The sequence below is a fragment of the Mustela nivalis genome, assembly GCF_964662115.1.
Source record: "Mustela nivalis genome assembly, chromosome: 16".
Classification (NCBI taxonomy): domain Eukaryota; kingdom Metazoa; phylum Chordata; class Mammalia; order Carnivora; family Mustelidae; genus Mustela; species Mustela nivalis.
Genome location: NC_139035.1, coordinates 26,056,960 through 26,071,156, shown reverse-complemented (window position 1 = coordinate 26,071,156; position 14,197 = coordinate 26,056,960). Strand labels below are relative to the sequence as shown.

Here is a 14,197-nt window from a genome sequence, read left to right as displayed (position 1 = left end):
AAGATGCTAAGCAGAAAATGCTAGGCCTTCACTTTATTTCAAATTAGAAAACAATTTTCCACAGATTCTAATGCTACAACTGCTATTATTACTACCACTATTATTAAAGGAGAATTCTCTGGAATATGTACTTTCTCGTACACATCTCAATTATGATACTGTCAGCACCTGGGGGAGACAATTCCTCACTGTGTTGGTCTGCTGCATCCTCCACATGGTACCTGGTTGATTCTCTAAGGTAGACACTAGAGATTCTTATTTGTTCTTCTTTTTGTTACTTTCCTATAAATACCATGGCAGATACTGTCAGTTACCTATCCAAAACCATCCCACCCACCCTTTTTAGAAAAATAATAATAATTTTTTTTCTAAGCCACATTTCTTTTTCAGAAAAGCTAGGTTTCACCCCAGCCCAACGTTATGATTCTTGACTAACTTAAGCCAATCTTGGCATTCATACCCTTACAATAGCTGACATGGGATTAAGTATGTGACCCAGTTTTAATCAATGAAGGGTATGCTATGTTTCAGAAAGAAATGGATAGGAAGAAAAGAAGTTCTTTCCCTCCCTTCTTTAAGAGATGATGCCTGGAGCTACTCAGAGCCATCCTACAATCTTAGGGCAGCCAGTCAAAGAACCAATACATGCTAGGATGGAGGAACAAAAAGACGTAAAGAACTTAATCATATCCCTGAACCAATGAATTTCTAATTCTACAAATCCTTTTCTTCTGTCTTTAAGGATGAACTGATAACATCAAACAAATAATAACAAAAAAAAGTCTGATAAAGAGTAAGAAACTAGGGGCTCCTGGGTGGCTCAGTTGGTTAAACGTCTGCCTTCAGCTCAGGTCATGAGCGCCGGATCCTGGGACGGAGCCCTGCATTACGATTCCTGCTCAGCAGAGAGTCTGCTTCTCCCCCTCCCATTGCTACTCCCCCTGCTTATACTATCAAATAAATAAATAAAATAGTAAAAAAAAAAAAAAAAGAAAGAAAGAAAGAAAGAGAGAAAAAAAGAAAAAAAAGAAACTAGCACTAAATCAGTTTAGCCCTAGGCTAGCAGTTTATAGACAAGATCCTATGGGTTATTCTCCCCATTTTAGAGATGAGGAAATATTAGAGGGAGCATCAAAAACTTACACATGGTGACACAGAGTACAAAACCAATTTGGGATACAAATCCAATTATCTAATATTTTTCACTATACCACAATCCAACTATAAATATTTCCAAACAAACCAGAGAAGTATCAAGCCCATACTAACAATCCAAGCTTCTATGATAAGTAAGACTCAATCTAAGTAAGATGCGATCTAAGACTTGAGCAACTCTGAGTAGGAAGACAAATATATATGACACAGTATGTATATCATAATGTGATAGTACTATCACTGAAGCAGACTTACAAAGAACACAGGACAAGGAACAATCATGTGTAAATAAGCACAGAAGGTGACATTAGAATTGGGCCATCACATCCACACAGAGATTCATTAAGCAGAAAAAAAAGTGGTAAAGAATTAAGAGAAGGGTGTGAGAAAGAAGGGGTTAAAGTCATACAAGACCAGGAGATAAGATGACTTTAAATCAATATGGCTGAAACACGAGGTCGAAGTGATTTTGTTAATGATTAATAGGTTATGAACTAAGGCTGGAAATGAAGATAGATGGGAACCTGATTCTGAAGAGCCTGGTATGTATCTCACAAGCAAAATTACCATTCTAACCCAGGAAAGAGAAAGGAGAGCTCCAACTAATGTACTGGGAATAAAGAGAAGCTCATAAATAAGAGTTCAATGTTTCAGTTATAGAATTAAACATCTGAATAAAACTGGGACTTCAACTTTAATACTTTACATTTGTATACCAAATTGCATTTTCCTGAGAAATCTCACATTATCACTAAATTTGAAGAATATTCTATATCCATAATTGTAAGTGTCTGGACCCTTGAAATGGCCACAGTACTAAGAAGAAATAATGCATTTCTACTGCTAAAGCTTCTATTCTAGTAACTATATTTTTAGAAGCAGAAGAGTAGTTAAAGCATATATGCTTGTGGAACAGATGGCTTAGGACCAAATCCCAATTCCACCAATACTATTGTACAAGTTTATAAAAGTAACCGAACTTTTCTGTACCTTAGTTTCCTCACCCAAAGGAGGATATTGATGACAAGAGTACTTATCTCATAGGACTGAAAATTAAATGAATTAGCTTACACAAAGCACTTAGGACACTACCTGGCAGTAATAAGGATGTTATATACTTTTTTTTTAACAGTTATTTTAAACTTAGCATTCACGTTGTCCCTTCAAAGAATAATAATGTTATTCAGAAGGGTGATAAAATTCAATTTATAAATTTAAACATAGATAGAGAAAGCTAGAAAAGAGACAGCAAGGGAGAGAGATGGGGGCAGGCAGCTGGAGAGAGGGATAGGGAGAGCTAGAGAGCAAGTCTTGGCAGGAGCAGAGGAGAGCAATTGCAGGAATTGGGGGGAGGTGGGCGGGTACAGGATAGATGGCAACAGGGACAGGAATACTTCACCTTGCAAGAACCTTCTAGTAACAAGAACAAGCAAGATGGAAAGAATAGTGAATGTGTTGGAAGAGCAAGGGTATAAAGGGTAATGAAATAGAATATAGTGGAAGGCAGAAGAGCTGGAGGAAGGAAAGTCAGAAGAAAAAGGGTCTGTGGTATAGTGTTTAGGACAGGAAAGGAAAAATCAAAGTACTCATCTTGCCAAAAAAGTAAATGATTATAAATGACCAAAAAATCAAATCTCTGAGTGTTTGGCTTCTAATTCTTTGCTTTCATTAAAATTAAAGAAAGGACTTGACTTGTTAACTAACTGAACATTAAGACTGTTTTTGATGATAAATCAATAAATGCTTTTTCTCAGATGCCTGGGTGGCTCAGTCCGTTGAGCAGCTGCCTTCAGCTCAGGTCATGATCTTAGGGTCCTGTGATCGAATCCCACATCGGGCCCCTTGCTTGGCAGAGAGCCTGCTTCTCTCTCTCCCTCTGCCTGCCACTCTGCCTGCTTGTGTGCTCTCTCACTCTCTCAAATGAATAAATAACATCTGATTAATTAATTTAAAAATGCTTTTTTTTCTTAATTTCTTACATGAGAACGAGGTCAAAAAACTGAGTGACATTAATGTTAACAAAATTCCTTCATGCCCCATCACCTTATTCATGTAAGCAAAGCTTCTTAAGACTTACACTTTAAAAAGAAAAATCTTAAAATTATATAATTTATAGATCAATTATATCTCAATTTTTAAAAAACTATGATGATCCTAAATAAATAAACAAACAAATAAAAAGAATACAAATGGAACTCATTCCTTGTCCTAGTAATAACTACTAAGGACACCAGAACTGAGAAAAGCACCAAACCTTAATAAGCAGCATGTTTTCAATAAATATTTATGCCTAATACTTTATAAAATTTGTGAATATATGTTTGACTAATTAAATACTACTACTAATTCAATAATAATCCAGAAAAAATATTTGAGATTTTTAAATTATGTTCAAAAAAAATTTATGTCTATAGTTTCTATTTATATACATTTCTGTTACAGAAACGCACTACAGATAGATCGACAGATTTCAAACATGAAAATACATCATATAAGGATATAATTATGTGGCCAATAATCAATTTAAGTAGAAGTTCAAAGAGAAAAGGAATAAATAAAATTTCCCTTTGTCTATTTTCAAATTAATGATAAATATCAAACCACTATGATATTTCATTGGATACATTTTCAAAAAAAGATAAAAGCTTTATTTTTAAATAATTAGATTTATAACACTCCTAAAGTCACATTCTTTACTACCAGTTAAACTTATAAAGAAAACTTGAGGATGATAATTTTAAATGGGGTTCAATACATGAGGAAGAACATTTTCAAAATTTTTATGAGTCACCCAAGCAAAAAGTTTTGAAGACCACTGTTAAAGAAAATATATAGCTCAGCCCTTTATCCATGACTCAGGTAAACGTACAGTATTAAAAGGGAAGGATCCTGGGATTCCTGGGTGGCTAAGTTGGTTAAACATCTGACTTCAGCTCAGGTCATGATCCCAGGGTCCTGGGATCAAGTCCTGCTTCAGACTCCCTCTGCCTGCCATTCTGCCCACTTGTGCTCTCTCCCTCTCTCTCTCTGACAAATAAATGAAATATTTAAAATAAATAAATGGGAAGGGTCCTAACCTATCAACAAAAAAAAGTACAAGGCTACTTAGTAGCCTTCAAAATTGTAAAACATACACTTATTTTACCATGCTCAAGAAGAAATCTGAAATTACTTCAAAAGGTTCAAGTTCCTCAACCCAACCAAGAATGACAGACGCTATACAAATAAATCACGGAAATTCAAGCTAAAGCAATGGAAATAAATAACTTAAAAGGATTTTTTCAGTAGAGGAAAAAACAAGGTGGAATTCCACATTCAGAAATAGATCTCAAGGGGCCCCTGGGTGGCTCAGTCGTCAAGCATCTGCCTTCAGCTCAGGTCATGATCCCAGGTTCCCAGGATCAAGGCCCCATTGGGCTCCCTGCTCTGCAGGAAGCTTGCTTCTCCTTCTCCCACTCCCCCCCTGCTTGTGTTCCCTGTCTCTCTCTCTCTCTGTCAAATAATTAATAAAAATCTTTTAAAAGTTTTAAAAAATAAATAAAAGAAACAGATCTCAATGGCACCCTGAATGCATAAGATCCCTGTCTACCTAATGTGGGAAGCTATGAATCTGAATATTATTTTTTTTTAAGATTTTATCTACTTTATAGAGAAAGACACAGTGAGAGAGGGAACACAGCAGGCGGAGAGGTAGAAAAAGAAGCAGCCTCCCAGGGAGCCCAATGTGGGGCTCAATCCCAGGACTCAGGATCATGACCTGAGCCAAAGGCAGACACTTAACTGAGCCACCAGGCATCCTGAATTTGAGTATTATTGTACAAATGTAAAGAGGGGAAGGGATGATGGGAAGAAAAACAGAAAAAGATGTATCAGGATAAAATGTTATTTCCATGGCTAACATTCAATAATCACATTACAAGCTGCCCTATAATTAAAAGACTTCAAATATGGACATAAAATACCAAAATTTTTGTTTACCCAAAACAAAAATTTAGTATCCATAAAAAGAAAAGGTTAAAAACTAGATTACCACCCAGATCATTTCCAGCTCAGAAAATCAGTTAAGTGTGACTTCACTACTCACTGGATATATGTGAGAATATATAGTTAATGTATGAAATCACTTTCTAACTAAAATAGTACTATGCTTTCAAAGTCCTTCCATACTGGTATATAGTGCTCCCTCTAGTTAGAAATCCACATAAAAGAATCTCCAGCTTTTGGACTCATTAAAAAATGTTGCCTGAAAGTTTTAGTAAACACCAAAATTGTCGGAAGATCAGATTCCTTTCTGTATTTAACCATTTCAAAAGAAGTTTTCTAAAGTTATGACAACTGATAGAAAAGATTCTAGAGCCCACACAGCAGCAACAATTGATGTTTCTGAGCTCAGGGACACAAGGTTTTGCTTTTGCAGGACTTTGATTTCCCTTCTACCCAATCTAGCCCATTAAGTCCAGTCCTGCAGAGTATCACACCACTCAATGTTTCTTCTTTTCCTAAGTTCCTTCTCCGAGTTTTTACTTTTCAATTGCCTCCCCAGGTCACAGGCTCCCTTACCCTATCCAGAAATCCAATTACCCAAGTTTCTCCTCACCTTTTCCCTCTTTCCATTAACACTTTCTTCCCCTGACCCTCGCTTCTATCCCAGAAGCACAACCAGCAGTAATGCACCACATTGTATAAAGAGACAGGTATTCTGGACCTCTGGCATCCCCTTTAACCTCACATTCTGTCCCACCATCTATATAAGAAACTAAGGGTTGTAGCAGTCAATTTTTCTTTTTTCATGAAACTTAACAACAATATCATATAGTACTAACAACACATGGTATAGAAAATACAACACAAAATAATGAAGACTGGGAAAAACACCCAGGTGGATAGAAGAGAAAGACTTGCTTTACCCCTACACTATGTTTTTTAAATAAATTTCTGCCAGCATATACTCTTGGGGATAGAATATTTTAAATAATAAAGAATCATTCCAAAGACTCACCCAAGAAATTAGGATACAGATGGTCAATATTATCCACAACATAGTTACACTTGGGACATCTATTATTATCCTCCAAACTCTGATGAATACACTTGTAGCTATTAGCAGGAAAAAAATAAAATAGGGTTCATTAAATCAGTAAAGGATTAATAAACTGGTCATAAAATAATGCCTATAAAGTCTTCTATTTCTCATTTAAAACAAGTAATTTGTTATCAAATTTATTTCAGCTTATATTTTATTATAATAAAATAGAGAGCATTTATTAGGCAACAGTATACAAAAGTTAATGTTTAAAAATGAACTTGAGTAACAAGTCTACTGGATATAGAACGTTAAAAAAAAGTATTAACTTTTAAAGTTACGCAATTTAAATACTACAGAACAACACCCAAGAAAAGCAAATGCCTATGATTTAGTTAAGCAAATGGACTATTGATGTTCTTAGAGTGCTGATATCCTTAATACAAAAAGAGCACACTCAAATAAAAAAAAGTAAGAGAAAAACAGATCAACAAGACAAGCATTAGTCAATAAGAATGAGAAAATCATCACCTTCAGTAGGATAAAAAAACTGATTTTAAATCATATGCTATTTTTTACTAAACAGAATGGAAAATTAAAGAAAATACTATCAGAGTTAAGGAGCACAAGAGAACCTCACGTCCTCTTGAAGGAAATGCAACTGCCACAACATTTCCAGAAGGCAAGTTGTATGGAAAACCTTAAGGTTGTGTATCCCCTTTGATGTAATTATTTTATTTCTAGGAATTTACCCTAAGGAAATGAGCAGAGGTATATACATAGAAAGGTGCTCAATTCAAGATTATCTGTAAACAGCAAAATAAATTAGAAGCAACCAATACACTACAAAATTGACTAAATAATTTGGTAAACATCAATCCAAAAAATCACATTACAATACGTAACTATATGCCATGAAAAATAATAATTCTTAATGGTTATAGCTAAAGAAAGAGGATTACAAGAAATGTTTCCTTCCTCACAATATATACTTCTGTAATGTTTGACGTTTTGCAATTATGTATCATCTTTTAAATATTGTTTCACTAGAGGTGCCTGGGTGGCTCAGTCAGTTGGGCGTCTGCCTTTGGCTCGGGTCATGATCTCCAAAACCTGGAAAGGGAGCCGGACGCACAAACTCCATTGTCCCTCTGTCCCTCCCCAACCCACCACTACCACCATCACCCTTCTCCCTCCACCCCCACTCATGCTCTCTCTCTCTCCCCCAAATAAAAAGAAAAAAAAAAACTATATATATATAGTTTAATATTACATATATATATTTCCCCCCCCAACCACACCCACAAAACCACAGAGAAATATCAAATTGACATTAGAAAAAAAAGTCATGGGGCGCCTGGGTGGCTCAGTGGGTTAAAGCCTCTGACCTCTGCTCAGGTCATGATCCCAAAGTCTTGGGATGGAGCCCAGCATGCTCTCTGCTCCATGAGCTCTCTGCTCCCCGCGGAGCAGAGAGCCTGCTTCCTCCTCTCTCTCTCTGCCTGCCTCTCTGACTACTTGTGATCTCTGTCTGTCAAATAAATAAATAAATTTTTTTAAAAAAAGAAAAAGAAAAAAAAGTCACTACATCACTTTTTATGGACTAAAAATCACAACCTCAACATAGTGGATACAGTACAATCACAATGTGCCCATTTAAAAATAAACCAAAAAGACATTCATCATAATGTTTACAGTGTATGTCCTTGGGCCATAAAATTACAGGAAAATTTTCTTTTTAGATGTCTACAAGTTTTGGGGTGCCTGGGTGGCTCAGTTGGTTAAGCAACTGCCTTCGGCTCAGGTCATGATCCTGAAGTCCCAGAATCAAGTCCAACATCTGGCTTCCTACTCAGCAGGCAGTCAGCTTCTCCCTCTGACCTCTCCTCTCTCACACTCTCTCTCTCACACTCTCTCTCTCTCTCAAGTAAGTAAATAAATAGAAAATCTCTTAAAAAAAAAAAAAAGCTTACAAGTTTTTATAGCAAAAAGGCACTGCTCCTAACAACCAGAAAAAAAATTATTTTTAAGAAATCACAAGGGTGATTTATAAAAAAGATTCCTAAAATGACAGCACCTCTTTTATTCTATATCCAAATTACTATAAATTTACTTCAGCTTTGTAAATTGAAGCTAATTTTTATAACCTACTTACTTCACTCTATCTTATCAAAACAGAAACCTACAACCATCAGGTTTCTCTGATTTCTCTAATTAACAACTACTTTTTCTTCTCACATTTGGTACTTTCAAGGTAAGTTAAAATAAAAACGATATCACAGAGAACTGCAGTGATGATCTTTGGCACAGCACAAGGATCTAAAGATCAGAGTAAATGGCTGCCACAAAACAGGTACTCAAATATATATATAAAACAAATGACTGGGGTGCCTGGGTGGCTCACTGGGTTAAGCCTCTGCCTTCGGCTCAGCTCATGATCCCAGGGTCCTGGGATCGAGCCCCACATCCGAGCCCCACATCTGAGCCCCACATCAGGCTCTCTGCTCAGCAGGGAGCCTACTTCCCCCTCCCTCTCTGCCTGCCTCTCTGCCTACTTGTGATCTCTGTCTGTCAAATAAATAAATAAAATCTTTAAAAAATAATAAAATAAAATAAAAAAGAAAACTTTGTGGTATTTAAAACTAAACAAAACAAACAAATGACTTATACAGTGTTCCAGAAATAACATCGCCTCTTGCAACTATGATAAGGCTAGGATTGCCATATTACCACATGATAGTTTCCATATCTAACAGAAAATCTCCTATGTAGAAATTTCAGTGAAGGAAAAAATATACAAATTGTTTTTGTTTTCATTTTTATTGAAAGGGAAAAGCATAAAGCAGGTATGCAATTAAAACATGGAAACACTTATAATCTGCTAGGGAAAATGGAAATGAGTTCATATTACCAGAAAATATTCCAAAAGAACAAGATTTAACCCTTTAAAAAATCTGCAAGTTCAAATAAACCAAGTGATGAAGCAGAAAATCTGGGAAGGTTATTAAAGATGAGAGAAGCAGTTGACAGATAAGCAGAAGGGCATTCTGGGTTTTAGCAAATGCCTTTTGTAAAGAAATGATAGTTAGAAATGAGCCAATAATATGATAAGAAGAACAAGCTAAGTTGTTACCCCAGTGAAAGAGACTGTCACTATACAAGAAATTATCCCAGAGTCCAACAGAATATCTTTCTCTCCTATCTTCAGCAACCTAATCACATCCCTTGTCAGTAGGTTTACTACCACACCATCCTCCTAGAAGAAAAAAAACAACAAGAAGGAACTGTCCTCAGGAACAAAAGTTCAAGTGACTTTTCCCCATGCATTGGTGATATCCATCTATATTACAAAATGAAAATGCATCAACTTACATACCACTGTATAAAACTGACATGACAAGATACATCAAGTTTATCTCATAGCATCTACTACCTCACTACCACCCCTTGGCAGACCTGTCCTAGTTTGAGAAATAGTAACTATCTTATTTTGTACTTATCTGTGTATGTGTCTGTAATCCCTTCTATTTGCTCATTCAAAACAAGGATTTGTTTTAATTCATCTCAGTAACCTCAATGTCTAGCACAATACCCTGTTAGAGTTGAACTAAATAAATGTTCAACGTATGAAAAAAAATAGCTATAGACAAAAAAGAAACATGTTGTCCTCTGGGTCACATAAAACACCACTAGAAATTCTCAATTATTTCTTTCACAATAACTCTACTTGACCATCACCATCCCAGATGTGGAATTTTGGATTCCAAAAGAAGAATAAGTGTCTAGACTAGTGATCAAGATGGGGGGATATAAGGACATATATCTTGGGTCTACCTGAGAGGTTTTCAAAAGCTACTCACACTAAAACTCTAAAAATAGTAATTCAGCACTAGAATGTGCAGACATAAATGGGTGCCTATGTTTATTAAGTGTATATCTGATAATGAAAAATGACTATTTTGAAATTCTGCCCTTTGCAACAACATGAATGGATCTCAAGGGTATTATACTAAGAGAAGTCAGAAAAAGACAAATACCATACAATTGTATTTATATGTGGAATCTACGAACAAAACCAATGAACAAACAAGCAGAAACAAATTCATACATACAAAGAACAAACTTGTGGTTGCCAGAATGGAAGAGGATGGGGACATGGGCAAAATAGGCAAAAGGGATTAACAGGGATAAACCTCCAATCATAAAATAAATAAGTCTCTGAGATGAAAAGAACTGCATAGGGAATATAATCAATAATATTATAATACTGTATGGTGACAGCTGGTAACTACACTTATGGTGGTGAGCACTGAGTAATGTACAGAATTGTCTAATTACTATGTTGCACACCTGAAACTAATATAACAATTATGTCAACTATACTTCAATAACTTTTTTTAAATGAGTATTTCTCCATAGATGAATGGTTACTCTGTTTCTTCTATTAAGTATATACCTAACCCCCCACGCAAAAAAAGTATAGTCCTACTATAAGGTATAAATATCTTTTTCTTTTTCTTTCTTTTTTTTAACTTTTAGGACACTGCCTGTAATACACAGAACACCATACCACTTTAACCATCCAAAGACCTCTTTGAATGTTTTCTGAAATCCTCTACTCACCCATCCCAATACACGAACTTTCTGTTTCTTCTCATTTTTCTGTAAGTAATTGTAGACACTAGGGTAAATAAGACTTTATCATGAATACCTTTTTCTCTCTCTGTAAACAAGGGTGAGTACATATAAAAAACTGTGAATAATCAGAAAATTCTCAAAAAAGAGGAGACTTTAAACAAGAACAGAAAGACAAATCAGTACAGTAGTCCTATATAATAACCGAGTATAAAGAAAGACGAACAGCAAGGTACAGGACAATTAATTAATCAAAAGCCCCAAAAGACAAGCTGATACCCAGGTTTGACCACAGATATGCTGGAAGATGAACAACACTGAGGGATGCTATTAATTATAATTAATTTGTAATGAAACAAAACAGTGGTATCAGAACTTGGTAGACATGAGGTCTGAGAAGAAAAGTGCAGGGGGCAAGCTGGCGATGGCAAAGAGAAAAAGCAACCCTTATCTCTACATCACAAAGAAGCCAAATACAACAGCTAATAGCAGATTCACTGTCAAGTGGGAATAGCGGCTCCAACTTTATTCATAAGTAAGACTAGAGATAAAGAGTTCATGTGGTCCAATTTGATTTGGTGTTAATAATTTGGACAGAGCCTGGAAATGCTAACACTGTTTAGCTCCAGATTACCAGCCAGCATTCAAGTTAGCGAAGATTTGATCCAAGAGGCTACCATTAATGACTGAAGTTCCAATGCCCTCACATGATAGGATAGGGTAAATAATTACGAGCTTTTGCTGTAGACAAAAGTACAATATGTCTCACAGTTTCACAAGCCTGACAATGGGACTGCCAGTCTCCAAGCTGACTAGCTCCTGACAACCTTATGGTCTCTATCCTACCAAAACGTGCTCTCTGGCAGGTATTTTAAAACACATTCATATTTTAAAACACACTCAGGTTACAACAGCACTTGAATTATAACAAGGATCTAAACTTAAACTATTTTTATTTGAAAGGAAAAACAGATATTTTAAGAAACTAGTGGGGTTTCCAACGATGACCTTAGGACATACCTTGAAGATTACGGGACTCATTGGAAAGGCTAGGGACTATTTAATGATAAAGTCAATCAGTAATTTATTATACTTCAGAACATAACAAAGGAAGATTATTGTACTTATTTACCAGACTCTTCAGTATCCTTTTAAAATGCCATAGTGACTATATAAGTTGAGGAGGGCAGTTAGGAAAATTTAAATCCTCATTTTATCATTTGTACCAAACATCCACACCTTCAGAACTATGAAAGAAGAGACGGTGAAGGAGTAGGAAGAGAAGGTAGAGATGGATAGCAGAAGAGATAGGTTGAGTGACTGGACAAATGAAAGGCAAGTTACAGAGCAAGAACCAGAATCCTGATTTACCAACTTCAAGACTCTGCTCTTTTAGCTCTATATCAGTATTTCTCAAAACTAGGCAATTTTGTCCCCTACTCGATATGTGACAATGTCTGGAGACATTTTTGGTTGTCACACTTGTGAGAAAAGGGACTGCTACTGGGTAGAGGCCAGGGATACTGCTAAACAATCTACAATACCAGGATAATCACCCACAAAAGATATTATCTTGTTCAACAGTCAATAGTTCCAAAGGCAGAGAAAGCCTAATCTAAATCACCCAATTTTCCAGAGATGAAACTCAAAGTCTCCAAGGAAGGTATATGGTTTCCTATGGAATGCTTTCGTGCTATATCAATTAATGGACCAAAGGAAACACTACTGTTAAACAATAAGCCTGAAAAGATCAAGACCATATATATATCAATCTAAAAGCAAGACACACATGACCAGAACTTCCGTAGCAATATGGAGAAGAAAGTTATTCATCAACCATAACAATGTCAATATAATGATACACCAGAAAATCTAAATTATTTAAGGCAAGATGGTCTTTTTAAAAAAAAAAAAAAAAACAGCAAAAAAATTCTGGAAGGACACACCATAACTCCTTACCAGGATAACCTCTGAGGTGGTAGACAAAAAAAAAAAAAAAAAAAAAAGACTTTTAAAACAATGACATTTACATCTCGGGCTACAGCTTTCTGGATAAAAAAAACTTGTTTTTTAAATAAGAATACATATTGCTTATTTTAATAACATATTTTAATAAAAAGCATAGTACAGGCCAAGAAAGTTATTTTTATTCTGAACTTCTTTTGAAATGACTGGTAGATTGGATATCCCTATCACTGCTGCATCATGCTCCAAATCAAACTAAAATACTTACAAACTGGTAATAACACCCAGTATGTCAACAGTGTAAATGATTTACAAACACGACTGAAAGCAAACAGAATATACCACCCCCAATCAAAAATAAACAAAAGGAATTAAACAGATTACATAACCATTAGGGTGGTACTATTTTAAAAAAAAGAGAAAATGACAAGTTTATGGAGGTTCCTCAAAAAATTAAACACAGAACTATCATATGATACAGCAATTCTACTTCTGGGTATATATCCAAAAGAACTGAAACCAGTCTCTCAAGGCAATATTTAGACACCAATGTTCAAAGCACCATTCTTAACAACAGTTAAGAAGGCAACCCAAATGCCCATGAACAGATAAAATACAGTATACAAATAAAACAAATAAACAAATAAATAAAACAAACAAATAAAATACAGTATACACACACAATGAAACACTATTCATCCTTAAAAAGGAAGGAAACTTTGACACATACTACAACAAGGATGAAACTTAAAAGACATTATGCTAAGTGAATTAAGCCAGTCACAAAAACACAAATACTATTTAATACCACTTATATGAGGTATCCAGAATAGTCAATTCACAGAAACAAAGTAAAATAGTGACTGGCAGAGGCTGGGGGGGTAGAAAGAAATGGGAGAGTTGCTTAAAGTTTATAGTTTAAATTATATAGTTTAAAGTTTAAAACTTTAAAGTTTAAAGTATATAGTTTCAGTTTGCAAGATAAAAATTCTGGAGATTGTATAACAATGCAAACAAACATAATATTACTCAACTTGAAAATGTTTAAGATGGTAAATTTTATGTTATGTGTATTTTACAACTAAAAATTTTGTAAATGTACAGATTAATGTGACATATATACAAGACTGAGCAACTAACAATAACACTGAGCAAAATGTTAAAGAAAACACAGATCTTTTTAATCCCCTATATCCTTTTCCAATGACTTTCTAACCTCCTTTATGGGTCTCACACTTATCCCCACAAATGAGTTGAAGATGCTTCATGCTCCATCCTAATTATGCAGTACCCCCTCAATTTCCTAAAACAGGAATTAAAACTCTATATTAATTAATCAACTCAAAAGTTTTGAAATCCACCTGTAAGGACAATGGTAAATGTAAGTATTCCACAGAAATTATGCACAAACCATTTGCT

General features: G+C 35.2%; 1 protein-coding gene across 2 annotated transcripts in view; it reads right to left on the bottom strand.

The window, feature by feature from the left end:
* Window positions 1-14,197, bottom strand: part of COP1 (COP1 E3 ubiquitin ligase) — a 245,375-nt gene that overhangs the window by 205,989 nt on the left and 25,189 nt on the right. For both annotated transcript variants that reach the window (XM_082703978.1, XM_082703979.1), the window contains exon 3: window positions 6,155-6,252. In XM_082703978.1, the coding sequence (XP_082560104.1) occupies window positions 6,155-6,252 (98 nt within the window). The remainder of the gene's footprint in view (window positions 1-6,154; window positions 6,253-14,197) is intronic.